Source organism: Lobosporangium transversale, assembly GCF_002105155.1.
Source record: "Lobosporangium transversale strain NRRL 3116 chromosome Unknown BCR41scaffold_60, whole genome shotgun sequence".
NCBI classification, from domain to species: domain Eukaryota; kingdom Fungi; phylum Mortierellomycota; class Mortierellomycetes; order Mortierellales; family Mortierellaceae; genus Lobosporangium; species Lobosporangium transversale.
The window spans coordinates 198,333-211,961 of NW_019029038.1; the positions used below are offsets into that span (position 1 = coordinate 198,333).

Below are 13,629 nucleotides of genomic sequence, written 5' to 3' on the forward strand. Positions count from 1 at the left end.
GTAATGCCTTTAGTTCTTTCCCAGTCGACAGTGGCTTTTTTTTTCCTGTTAACAAGAACCCACAGAGGTGAGGAATTTTATTTCATAATCTCGCTCTAAAGTAATGATATCGCCCTCAACTATGAAACAAGCGAAACTCTCAAAGTTCGCACGGGATGGCTGTGAAGAGCCAATTCGTATCCATGTTTTTCTCTACCAATGTACACCGTGATCGGTACTCGAAGTCCATCCTTCCGATGTGGCCTGTTGCGCCCGTGAAAAGCCGCGGAGGCTGGCGTGCCGACTCTAGCTAAGGACGACTTTTAATTTTTTCTATTCGATCAAATCCACTGGCATGTGGACCCAAATCTTGCGGGATTGGTCTGAAATTTCTACTTTGGACTCCGTCAAACTTTGTGATCATCGCTGTCCTAGTCAAGTGGGTGGATGGGGGGATGTGCTGCCAGATGTACCGCTGGTTCGGCTGGGGGGTGGAATATATACCTAAGACATGTGGCCAGCCAGGCGACTTAGGGTAGTGCACCCACGATCTTAGCCTTAGCGGAGAACACTAGGCTGTCTCGGAGAGAAAGTATAAAAACTCAAGCAAATCCCTGACCTGGCACATGTTTGCTTCACTTTATGTGCCTTAACCAGGACTCGAACCCGGCCCCTGGGCTAGACAGGAGGGTGCCCTGACGAGTATACTACTCAGCCATTGGGCAATTCCCAGTCGACAGTGGCTTTACAGCGTCTATTCCTTTAAATTTATTATGTAGCTGTGTATATCACCTGATCAGGAGCCTGTGCTTATGAAATATATAGATTTTATAATTAAGATATTATCACCAAGCCCGGTTAGCTCAATCGGTAGAGCACCTTTCCTTCCTACCATAAATTTTTTAATAAAATTGTGGTTGCCTTTTGCAAATAAAGAAATACTTAATTTACTCAGCCAATTCGCAACGGTCAGTCCAACGGATAGGCCTATTCTCTTACTTTTATCTCCCCCTTCCCCTTCATCTAATGGCGGATCGACTTCCACCGCCATCTCCCCCTCCGTCTTCCTCGAATGAGGTAGATGAGGGACACGATCCCCTGGCTCAGGCAGGGGATGTAGTAAAAAACAATAAAATTAAGCAGTCCCTGAGCTTTGCGGAGATGGCCCGCAAAAGCTTATCCAAGAAAGAAGTGCAGACCAGTTGGAATGCACTTCGTAAGAACGCAGTTGTCCGTGCGTTCAGCACAGAGGTTGAGGAGCACTCTGTGTTTTTCACCCCACACCACGCTCCCACCACCTTCGCTGTCAAGTATGACAGGAAGACCCACCTCGTCTCTGACGTGGTGGAGGCCATTCGCCTGGCTTTCCCCAAGGCAGTTGGTCTTGACCCTGTTGTCCCAGGGGTCGTAGTGGTTCTCGTGAGGACACAAAAAGAGGTGGACGAGGCCATTGCGTCTCCTCCTCTCCCCTGCAATCCTGCTCCTGTCAGAGCATACCATACGGTCCATTCCACAGGAAGCCGACTCAGGATTCGGGTTGACCGAATCACCCTCTCTACTCCGGAGGATCGTCTGGAGTATATCAAAAATATCTTTGGTAAATTTGGCCGTGTAATCCACACCAAGTTCCATTACGTCAAGGGATCGGAGACTCTTTTGCTCCCTTCCTTCGAATTTGTGTTAGAGCTCTCTGGGGACTCCCCTCGAGACCTCCTTATCCCCCGCGTGGCCCAAGCTGAGGGTATTAACACGCTTTTCCACTGGTATGGGCCCCAGTACTGCTACAAGTGTGGTGAGGAGAACCACGTCAAGCAGTCCTGCCCCCAACCACCCGAGTTCGATCTCCTCTCGGCCCCTAAAAGAGTCATTATGGCTCGCGCGTTCTTGCCTGCGAACGCGCCCGCAAGGGCCCCTCCTGCGGTCCCTCAAGCTCCCAAGGCTACCAAGGGTCCCAAGGTCAATAAGGACACCCCATCCTCCGACAAGGAGGAATGGACAACTGTCACCTCCACCAAGAGGAAAAAGGCAGCAAAGAGGACTTCTTCGCGGAGCACAGGCTCAACTTCGGCATCGGAAAGTGATGTCCCAAGGAAGAAGATTACCGCTCGCAAACTCAACACCAAGGAGAGCACCTCTGTCCCCGCCCCCGTATCTTCCGGTCCCACACAACAGGAGCCAACTGTTTTGATAGAAGAGATCAAGGTAGCTGATGCTGCCGCTTCTTCTTCTTCCTCAACACAAGGTGCCACCTCAGGTCCTGCAGACACACATGCGTCTGTGGATCAGTCTCCAGAGGCACCTAGTGCAGCTGAGACGGCGCCGCTGCCGGAGCCTCTTTCCGTCTCCTCAACTGATGCCATTGTTAGAGACGAAGAAATGGACTTGACTACCGAAAAGACCATAGAAGAACATCTTGACTCCTCCTCCTCCTCCTCCTCCTCTTCCTCCTCCCCTGCTCCTCCCCTCCCTGTCCCCTCGGCTATCCCCATTGTTGAGGACTCTGAGATGGATACCATGCAAGAAGAAGGATCAGAAACAGTACTGACGCCAACCAAGCCTCGCCAAGTCTCTGGCAAAGCAGTATCAGCGGTCTCGTCAAGGCTGAAGCGGACCTTCGTTGACCCTCTCACCGTCTCGAAGGCCTCGCGACCTTCGAGAACACCTACTGCAAAGAACAACGATGCTAGATAATTGCCCTGGGGAGCGGGCCAGGAAGTCACTCAGTCTTTAAAAAAAAAAAAAAAAAAAAAAAAAAAAAGACTCAAACTTTCTTTGCGTGCCTTGCTCCCCTCACAAGAACCGTATGCTTTCACTATTTTTTTAATCAATGATTGATTTTGAAAATCTAAAAGTATGCACACTCAACGTCTGTTCAATTTTCAACCAAGAAAAACGAAGGACGCTCTTCCAATGGCTCAAGACTCAGCCATACGATGTCATTGCTTTGCAGGAAACAGATACCCAGCATCCGCAATGGACAACAGTCAAAAATAATCAGTGGACAAGAGAATGGGGTGCAGGAAAAGCAGTGTTTACAAAGCATTGTGCGATCCTCATCAACAACCCTCGTCTCTTCTACACTCTAAAACAAGACTTTCTCAATGGACGTATTTTAGCGATCGATCTGTATGTCGATGACAACATGGATGAACGTCTTCGCATGATCAACATTTATGTCCCGAGTTCATATGTTTCGGATGTCTCCCTTTCAGAGTTTATTGAAGAATTTCCTGATGAACTCCTTACGCAAGATGACTACCCTCTCGTTGCCCTTGGTGACTTCAACTCTGTCACCAGCACTACACTAGACCGCAACCCTCCCACCAACGATGTTAGAGCCACCCGCTGGCCTCGCCTTGGTCCACTCTTTACAAGACTAGGTGTGATCGATGTTGCCCCTCCTCCTTCTAGAGATCCCGCTGGAGATATTGTCGAGACCCACTTCACTCATGTTTCGAGACTTAGATGGTGCACCATGACAAGGATTGACTATATTATGGTCTCTCATGCTCTCTTGCCCACTGTTTCTAGTTACAAGGTCTCTACTATGCCGATTATCAAGACTGATCACAGGATCGTTGAAGTTGTGATAAACACCTCCAAACGTCCAAACCCTCCGCCTCGACCCATGCCTGCCCTGCCTACTGGTAACGACGATGATGATGAGCCAACAGCAGCAGCAGCACGGAATCCGGCAGTGATCACAAAGCCAGTCCTCATCCTTGACACTCGAATCTTACGCGACCCTGCTTTCCAAACCGAGATCCGCTCCCTTATATCTCGCTGTCTGAGGAAACGCGCCTCTCATCCTACTCTTTTTCAGTCCGCTGGAGAGTTTTGGGATGACTGTAAGAAAAAGTGCTTGTTTGCAGGACTACGATATCGCAAAAAGAAGCGCTTCAATGACACTAGGGAAAGAATCGACCTCCAAAAGACTCTGAAAGAGGCTGATCTTGCCCTTGATAACCAGCCAAACGACCCTGACGCCATAAGCAATCTTTTCGAAGCGAGGGAGCAACTACGGAAACATGAAGCGTATCGTATGGAACGAGACATCACTCTGTCCAAGATCGAATGGATTGAAGAAGGTGAACGAGCCTCGCCGCAATTTACCAAAAAGCTCAAGAAAGGCTATGCAAAGCGCTCTATCTTGTCGCTCAAGGACAGTTCCGGCAACCGCACAACTCTGCAACAAGGAATGGAGGAAATAGCACGCTCCTTCTACGAGAAGCTATACACCTCTGGACACACTGACGAGGCCGCCCAGGATCTCTTGTTGGCTGAAATCACCGACAGGATTCCTCCCGCTCTCACCACTAGTCTTGATGCTGATATCTCTCTTCAGGAGATTGAAGCCTCTATAGACTCGATGGCTGATAGATCCTCGCCTGGTTCCGATGGTCTTCCTTACGAATTCTACAAGACCTTCAAGAGAGAATTGGCTCCTATATTGCTCGAAGTCGTTAACAGTGTTGATGTCGAAGGTGGTGACCTCCCAGTCTCTCACCGGAAAGCCTTGACAACGTTGATCTTCAAGAAGGGTGACAATGAACTGATGCAAAACTATCGTCCCATCTCTCTGACTCAATGTGATTACAAGATCTTCACCAAGGCTCTGACTAATCGCATCAATCCTGCAGCTAAACAGGTTATAGGTGAATGGCAAACTGGCTTTATTCCAGGACGACAAGGTCATGACAATGTCAGGTTGCTAGAACTAGTGGCTCTCTCTCTTCAGTCTGGAGATAAAGGAGATGCTGCTATCCTCTCCCTTGATCAAGAAAAAGCGTACGATCGTGTCGAGTGGTCATATATGCATCGAGTCCTAGAGGCCTTTGGCTTTGGCCCTCGCATTCGTTCCTGGGTGCGAAGCTGCTACTCTGATCTCTCTGCCACCATTGTCATGAACAGAAACCAATCGAATCCGTATCAGGCACGCAGAGGCTTGCGTCAAGGTGATCCTCTGGCTCCGCTCCTGTTCAACTTTGTCTTGGAACCTTTTCTTCTGTACTATGAGCATCACGCGACGGGCATTCCTACTGTTGGTATTCCTTTTAAAGTGGCTGCTTTTGCTGATGATACGACGCTTGGTGTTGCTCCAGGAGACGAACAGCATGTGTTGCGTGCTATCGAGCTGCATGAGTATGCGTCTGGTGCCAAGGTGAACAGACAAAAGACGGCTCTGATCCCGTTCACGGCGAATGCTACGATGGTGATCCACCTTAATGGCTTCATTGCTCGTCCCTTTAATGAACCTTTTGTTCATCTCGGCGTGGTTATCCAAGCTAAAGGTCGCGACTTGCCAGTCATTGAGCGAGCTCTCCTACAAACAATGCAGACGACGGTTAGCACCTGGCGCTTTCGACGTCTCTCCTTTCAAGGACGAGTGACGGTTGCCAACACTTACTTTCTTTCCAAGCTTTGGCACGTTGCTCCTTTCTACTCCTTTTCTCCAAACTTCTTCAAGTCGATTGACAGGTTGACAAAGAAGATTTTGTGGAATGATCAAGTTTCTCGAGTCTCGCTGGCATGGTATCGCCGACCCAAGAACAAGGGAGGCTGGAACCTAATTGACCCTAGGACCCAGTGTCAGGCACTCATGGCTAAATGGATGGCTCGATGGCAGCTACAGGATGCACGATGGAAACCTATATTCACAGACATGGCCCAATCGTACTACAGAAAGACCTCTGTCCAACAGACAGAACAATTTTTGGAAGCTCCTCCTCTTGCCTCGACTGACATCCGCCATAGAACTGAAATCCAACGCGCAAGAACCTCGGTCTTTGAGGCTGTCAAGGCTTTTGCACAGCTGGACGTCAAAAGAAAGGTCACTCCTGCTGATCGTGTGCCTCCTGCACTTGCTCAAGCTCGAGGACTGACGACAGTCTTTGGCAAAGATGTCCCCATGGCTCTATTCACGGTCAAGAAGGCTCGTAAGTATATTGAATGCAATGCGCTGAAAGCTTGGATAGCTAAGCCTGTCTCTCGTAGCATTTACCTTCGCCCGCCAATCTACAAGCACATCAGGTTCATGGACCGCAAACCATGGCCGAATATCCAGCACACTCCTATTCCTGACAAACAGTGGGATCGCTTTTTCTCTGATCGGTTGCACAGCAAACACAGATATACAAATGAGCGACACCACCTGTACCTGGTCGCACACCATGTCTACCAGACGAATGGAATCAAGAGCAAGTACAAGTACAACACCCCGGTCTCTCCAGATTGTCGACGATGTGGAACAGATGGAGCACCAGCAGCCTTTGAGTCTCGAGGGCATGCCTTTCATGACTGTCCAGAAGTGCTAGAGTTGTGGAACGCATGTCGAGGATGGATAAAGGAATTAGTGCCTGAGCTAGATCTTCGTGATAATGCTGCACAAGACCAACTATGCTGGCCCGAGGTCAAGTCGCTGCCTGCAGTTGTCATTCACATACATGCAACTGTCACGCAAGTGATTTTCAAGACTTACTGCAAGTTGGGAGACAAGGAAACAGTGCCAGAAGGCGTCCTCAAGGCTAAAGCCATAGCAGCGCTGCGATACCGCATCAAACTGGAGTGGGAAAGAGCGCACTATAAGGATCAGGTCGAGCGAGAGCGACAGAAGAGTGGAGAGGTTGCTGACGACGACAGTGAGGATGAGGACAATGATGACAACAATGTTCAAAAGTTTCTGCAGGAATGGAACTATCCACCACACATCCGAGTGGAAGGAGAGGAGCTAATCTTTGGAGGGATAATGAATATTGCGACAGTAGCAGCAGCGATGAACAGACCAGCGATAGAAGGAGCAGAGATGGAGGACGAGGTGATGGAAGAAGAAAGAGAAGTTGGTCAGGAAGAAGTTGCAAACAGAGAATTCACACCCTCTCTTTTTAAAAAAGAGGACAAGCGTGTGAATTTTTTTCAGTTCATTTTTTTAAGGTTTCAGATCTTTTTTTTGCTGTTTAATTTTTTTCTTTATTTCTGTCTCAGTGCAAATGTACTAGCTACGGCGACACACTTTACGCGCTGTCCGACAGAACTCCCGGAATTTGATATCAGACTCAAGTTGCCGCAGAGTCTGATGGATCGCATCCTCGGACTTCTCATACCTAGAGAGAAGCCCAAGGTAGTAATTCCTACTTTCCTCGGAGACCTCCCTGTAATGGAGGATCCGACGGGCCCTCGACGTGTACCGGTAGAGGTCCGCAAGCTCCGACACCAGTACGGAATGGAGCTTGTCTTCCTCATCTGAGTCAACAGACTCTTCAAGCGACTCCGAGGATCGCTTGCGGGACAGAGGTGGGTTACCCCTATCCGACGAGGCAGCGGGAGGAAAGAAACGTTGACTTGCGGGCACCTGAGGACTCGGGGACAGCAAAATAAAGGTCTCATCAGCACCGACAGAGGAGATCTCATCAGGGATCTCAATCGCAGAGAGGTTGGATGAATCCGTATGCCACAGAGGCAAAGTCTCTTCACTCTTCACCTGCGATAGAGCAGGCGAGGAGTGTCTGGTGGCAGCACCAGAAGACGAGGAAGCAAAAGACCCAACAACAGGCAGGGAAGACTCCGCACCGGCACTGGTCGTGTCAGAGCTAACTGACTCAGGAGAAGGCTCCCTACACTTGACGGAGGCACCTCCGAAGCTAACACTACGACGAAGAGAGGCAGACATGGTTGTTGTTATAGTTGTGATGGAGGTGGAGGAAGGTGCAGACAGGAAACTTGAAGCGAAAAGGCAAAGGTTGCAATGAGTTGAGGAATGAGGAATGGAGCAGAGATGGAGCTGCAATTTATGTGTTTTTCCGTCTCATGCTGCCATCGCCATTCACAGGCTCGCCTCTGACTCATTCTTCCAGTTGATCAGATGGTGTGCTCATGCATCATTCTGATTGGTCCAGGCGCAGGCTTGGCAAACATTGCCTATAAAAAGATTTCAGGAAAATAAGGAACATGGAGATGGAGATGGAGATGGAGATGGAGAGGAGAGGAGAGGAGATGAGGAGGAAATGAGGACATGGCGGAAATGATGGTGATGAGCGGAGGAAGATGTCATTTTCAAGTTGATCTTTTTTTTCTTTCCTTTTTCCCTTTTCTCCCTTTTGGTGGCGTCTTGGTCTTCTCCCTTTTCCTTATTTGCTTCGCCTTTTTATATTTTTTATTTTTTATTTTTTATTTTTATTTTTATTTTTATTATTTTATTATTATTTTTATTATTTTATTTTCACCTCTCCCCCTTGTACACTATTCCCTATACCCTTTCTTTCATGGATCCACTCGGCGGTACTGCATTAGGTTCGGTCGGTGGCCTTCCACAATATTTCCACGATAGTCATTTTTCAGCTCATGCCCATGGCGCTTTTTTTCGTAGTATAGAATATGAACTAGAGTAGAAAGTCACGTGGGAGAATACCGGCGTGAATCGTAGGAACGACCTGGCTCCAGAAATAAAAACCTCCATCGGAGGCTCGTTTAGCTCAATCGGTAGAGCGTGAGACTCTTAATCTCAAGGTTGTGGGTTCGACCCCCACATTGGGCGATAAAATTTTATTACTGCCAGATGTCAGTTAGTTAGCATTGATGAAGATTACAGTTCCAGTCATCTATCAAGCGGTTTGATTTTTTTTTTTTTAAATTTACGGCTTTAGATACTGCTGACATGTGAAATCGAGTCTGAGGATTCTGAGTATAAGTACTTTCTCATGTCCGCTCGGCGGCAAATGCATGTTCATCTGTCTCATCTTTTTTCTTTCCGATTCTGGGTCCTTACTTACATGCGCTAACGTTGTCAAATGGATTGCTCTGCACTTTTTTACTCCTGAAATCTTTGTCCTACCTCTTTCTTTTCCTTTTCCACAGCTATTCGTGCGTCTGTGCAACCGTCCAAGCAACAAGTCATTATTTTAGTGTGTTTACATATCCCTCGTTATGATTGTGGATCATTTAATCACTAGGACGGGCATCCGTTCCCTTGGGTTATTGATTGGTGCCATTGTGCCAATGGCTTTATCCTATTTTTGCTACATGCTTGCCTATAAAGAATCTCCCTTCTTCATCTTGCTTGATCATCTTCCACTCATCATCCAACTCCTAAACACTGATGTTTCAACGCTGGGTCACAATGACACCGGTTTGCTTGATCTTCTTAGACCATTTCACCAACATCTAATTTCTGAGGCCTCCATATCCAATATTTCTCCCTCTGCAGCAGCCACGCATCCTTCCACGACCCCCATAGCATCTGCAGTATCATCAGCATTGTCAGCCGCTAAATTGACCCTCAAGGATACCGCTGATGTTGCCGCGGAATCCATCGTCCATGACTTGCCTTCTAAGGTTGCCCACTCACTCCCTTCACCCATTGTTAACGTCTTCATAGCTGTCCTAAAATATCTCGATCGCCATGGTTATCGAGACCCCAAAAACATTCCTGGATTTCAATATCTTGTTGCGTTACAGCCCCTTATGCACTTTTTAAAGCCCGTGCTAAATTTCCTCTCCTCACATCGGACATTGACTGCGATTGTAACTATGTTACATCTTTGGATGGCAGCAGAGCTAGTGTTTTATATTCTGTTTTTGAAAAAACTTAAGCGCTTACAGACTGTAGATAATGTCATTCAGGGAATTAAATCCAAGGCCGAGAGAGAAGAGATCTTTCAACGGTGCTTGGAAACTGTGGAAGATGGAGATGGCGCTAAGAAATGGGTTGAGTGTTGGTTTGACACTAGCCGCAAGAAACCCGCCCGTTTTGAGGACATTGGGCGACAGAATATGGTTTGTTGGCAAGTACTTTTTTTGTATTTTTTTGACAAATATTCGTGTCTTACAACAAAAGAACATCATACACAAGCTGGTGAAAGTGATTTAAGCAGAGCTGAAATAATAGGCATTGTGTATGTTACGCATTATTTTCAAAGCCATTATCCTCTAATGCGTTATTATTTCACTTTATGTTACAGGTTTGTATGGGCATTATGGGCTACTTCAGTTGAACAGGTCACCAAGGAGGAACTCTTGGAGGCTGAGCAGATGATTGATACTATTGAGAGAGTCAAGCTGATAAAATTTGCAGATGGATTCAATCCTAATGTTAAGTGTATTCGTCCCAATCTCGATCCTGTCGTTGCCTCGCATCGCCCCCTGATCTATTATCTGGTAGGATATCACATACATTGCGCTTTCATGGGAAAATAAAGTTTCCTTTCCCTGATCAATAGAGTCAACAAAACTAACCCACATTTCTATGCAACTATGTGTGTTCACAGTTAGTTTGGGTGGCCAATACCCTTGCTAACGTAGCTTTTCGGGCTTTAGGCTTCAAGGGATATACTGAACAGGGTTCCAGCCATTCCTCAAAATTACCAAATGGAACCGGTCGATGCCCACCAGATCTTGCCTATTGGTATAGATCCCCCTCAAGCCCTCAAAACGAGATCCCGCTAGTGTTTATTCAAGGCGTAGGGATTGGCCTTGCCCAATATATCTATTTGATCATCGCCTTGGCGTGTATCTCCCGTCCATTAATTCTTATCGAAGTTCCTTATATCTCTAATAAGCTCGTTCAGACGGATTGCATGACGCCCGATGAGACGTATCTTGCCATTAAACGAATACTCAACAGACATTCCTATCAGAAAGCAACATTTATGGGTCACTCTCTTGGAACTATGCTCTGCGCCGCTGTCTGCCGCGCAAGCTCTGCAAATACTAGCGACTCAATCGTAGCTGGATTGGTCCTTGTGGATCCCATCTGTTTCCTCACGCATCACTCTATTGCTCGCAACTTTGCATACAGGATCCCTACGACCGCCTGTCAATTGGTAATAGACCTTTTTGCGTCTCGCGAAATCGGTACGTCTTGGTACATTATGCGCAGATTTTGTTGGTATCAGTGCATCATGTTCCCTATCGCATGGGCCAATCGCCATCAAAAGCCGTTGCCTTTTCAGGGCAAGTTATCACCAGTGTTACCGGAGAAGACACGCATATTTTTATCTAGAAAAGATAGCCTCCTAGATATGGACAAAGTTGCAGAATATCTTCGGACCCAAGTTGGTCTCGTGGAAGGTCGAGAAGAGGGTGAGCTAGTGATGGTGGAGGAAATGGAGCACGGAGAATTTATGCTACATCCAAGCTGGATCTTCAGGATCGTCAAGGCTGCAAGCGAGTCCTGAACAAGAATTTTTTTTTTTTTTTTTTTTTTCATTTTCCCATTGTAGCATAGACTAATCATAACCTAATTAACAATAAAATTCGATATTGATATTTTACTTTTGTATCTCCAGAAGAGGTTTTGGGAGAAATGATGCTGGAATACCGCGGCAAATCTCAATATAGTCGGACATCAACCCTAAGCCCTTTGGTCCATACCAAAAAACGGTCCAATTGGTACCTGGGATTTTGATATGACCATCTGCACGGTCAAAATACCTAATCATCATTGGGAGCAAAAATAAATAGGTATTATGATATATATAAATACAAGGCGATTAAAACGAATCACAGCATACCATTTGTTGACAGGATTGTCGGATCGACTACGCCAAACAAGGTCTGGAAATTGGTCCGTTAGCTTCTTCCATAAAATGTCGGCCACGCCAATTCCTTGACTCTTAGGAGCAACAGAAAACTTGTCCAAATAGGCCACACTAGCCAAGGTATGCGTCTCTGTCTTTTCACCCTTTCCCGATACATCGCCACCTTCCCTTGTCACAATTGCTGCACCCATATAGTCCTCTCCAGCCAATATCACTGCCTCTATCCTGTCCTGAATGCGAGCATAGAATCCATCTGCGTCTAAAGACTTGCCGAAGCTTGTCTCTAACAAGCTTTGGAGCCTTTTCAGATCCATGCCTTGAAGATTATTCTGAAACGTAAAAATATCCAGTCCATTACGTAATACAGTCGTGGCAAGCATGACTTTAGGGTCCTGTCCTCTCATAGTCGAGGAAAATAAAGGCTTGTCCGTGATGAGGTTGGTGATGAGTGTAAGTGATGGAGAAGAAGTGACCAGAGCCGAACATGAAGGAGGCAAGTATGCCAAACAATCCCGGATCATATCCAAATCTGATCGATAGGATTTAGCCAATTCCTCTGGGATGTGGTTCATGTTGGCCAAATCATCCGTGATGGCATCGTATTCATCCTTCAGGTTTACAAAGCAGTGAGTAGGGCCACTAATGCCTTTGGCACGGGTCAGAGGGAAGCCTCCACTTGTGTTGATCACAATGAGTCGCATTGGAACCAAGGAACCGTGACCCGCCCCCTGAGATGCCTCGTTGACAGTGCTACCCATATATTTGGCAAGAGCTACAAGAGCTTTGTTGCTCTGAACCGGTAGCCGATGCGAATGAGCAGTCGTGGCCATGGGGATCATAACGGGTATTTGTCTTAACTTCAGACACGATTCTATTATTCGTGAGCCAGGTCGGATTAAAACGTGATCCACAGCGGTGTCGGCTACTACTATCCGTTCCGAAATAACATGGGACTGCTGCGGCGAAGTTTTCGCATCCTCAAAAACGCCGTCATATATGGGCCGCGCACGGCCGCCGGACCTTTCGATCTCCTCTACGACATCAGCCATATCATTCATCATCCGCCTGCGTATTTCGGCGGATTGATCAGATCCAGACACCAACGCGTCATTTAGATGCGGGCTTTGATGTCGCCACCAAGTTTGATTATCTAACATAACTACACTCATGAGGCCGAGTCGTTGTAATTGCACAAGGGTGTTGGCAATTGCTATCAGATTATCGTGCTCAAACGGCCCCTCAAGTTTGATGAGAGCAACATGGTCTGTGGGCCAAAGGAGCGAGTCGACAAAGGTTTTGTTGGAGCTAGGAGATGAGTCTGTACCTGACACAGCAAGGTGGGTTGAAGAAGTCAATGATGTTTTCTGGACTGGGGCAGGTAAGGTGAACCTAGAGAGGAACTGGCGAGCCTCTCGAGGTGAAGGGAGGGTACCCATGACCTTGAGGATCAGGTCCTATAGGGATTTAAGTTTTTGAGTCATGGAATCTGAAAAACTGGATTTGTCAAGATGTTAGTTTCAAAAAAAAGAGATTGAGAGTGAATTTACCCGATCCTTCTCGAATGCATGCTTGCGCTGTTGAACAACAGCCTGGATCTTGTCAGACCGAAGAGAATAACAGCGAGCAAAAGGAGCAGGACGGGGGAGCACAGTCCGCCACATGTGCAGTGGGTAGTGCAGTGAATAGAAGGAAAGAAAGAGAAGGAAAATGTCCTAATGTCTCCGCCTGTGGACTAAAATTTTATTCCCCAGACTGTTAGAATAAGCCATTATTTCCATACAAATTTTCGTTTAGTTCAACCGAAGCCTTAGAAACGATGTAAAACTTGAGGTGAAAAGAGGCAAGGGGCTAACCGAATGCCACTGGGGATAAAGAATAGCTCCTGTACAAGCACTCTAGGGTATTTATGTTGTTATAGCCAGGAAGAGTTGTAGTCTATCCAACAGGAACTCTTTTAATGAAATTTGTGAGACCCATTTTAGGTGAATAAAAAAGAATCCTTCACGAACATGTTTTTTCATAAATGAACTCCTTTAACAATAAGAACAAAATACTCCTCTTGTTGAGGCTCGCGTGTAAATTATAATGCTCAAAGCCATTTGGCCAGTTCTACATATTT

At 46.8% G+C, this 13,629-nt stretch overlaps 3 protein-coding genes and 1 non-coding gene across 4 annotated transcripts; 3 read left to right on the top strand and 1 right to left on the bottom strand.

The window, feature by feature from the left end:
• Nucleotides 1-1,005: 1,005 nt before the first annotated feature.
• On the top strand, nucleotides 1,006-2,670 carry BCR41DRAFT_426101 (hypothetical protein; the record flags this gene model as incomplete). The annotated part of the gene is made up of 1 exon (XM_022030680.1): nucleotides 1,006-2,670. One exon carries the CDS (start codon nucleotides 1,006-1,008, stop codon nucleotides 2,668-2,670), a length of 1,665 nt encoding a protein of 554 aa, XP_021876352.1.
• A 5,766-nt stretch (nucleotides 2,671-8,436) lies between these two features.
• On the top strand, nucleotides 8,437-8,509 carry BCR41DRAFT_t140. The gene has a single exon. It is a non-coding gene; the product is annotated as a tRNA-Lys (tRNA).
• Nucleotides 8,510-8,723: 214 nt separating this feature from the next.
• On the top strand, nucleotides 8,724-11,147 carry BCR41DRAFT_342309 (hypothetical protein; the record flags this gene model as incomplete). Its single annotated transcript, XM_022022281.1, has 3 exons — nucleotides 8,724-9,755; nucleotides 9,933-10,128; nucleotides 10,239-11,147. Exons 1-3 carry the CDS (start codon nucleotides 8,899-8,901, stop codon nucleotides 11,145-11,147), a joined length of 1,962 nt encoding a protein of 653 aa, XP_021876353.1. The 5' UTR covers nucleotides 8,724-8,898.
• Nucleotides 11,148-11,182: 35 nt separating this feature from the next.
• On the bottom strand, nucleotides 11,183-13,140 carry BCR41DRAFT_328592 (hypothetical protein). Its single transcript, XM_022021700.1, has 2 exons — nucleotides 11,484-13,140; nucleotides 11,183-11,403 (listed from the first exon to the last, which is right to left on the bottom strand). The coding sequence occupies exons 1-2, from the start codon at nucleotides 12,944-12,946 to the stop codon at nucleotides 11,241-11,243; spliced, it is 1,626 nt and encodes a 541-aa protein (XP_021876354.1). The 5' UTR covers nucleotides 12,947-13,140; the 3' UTR covers nucleotides 11,183-11,240.
• Between the last annotated feature and the right edge of the window lie 489 nt (nucleotides 13,141-13,629).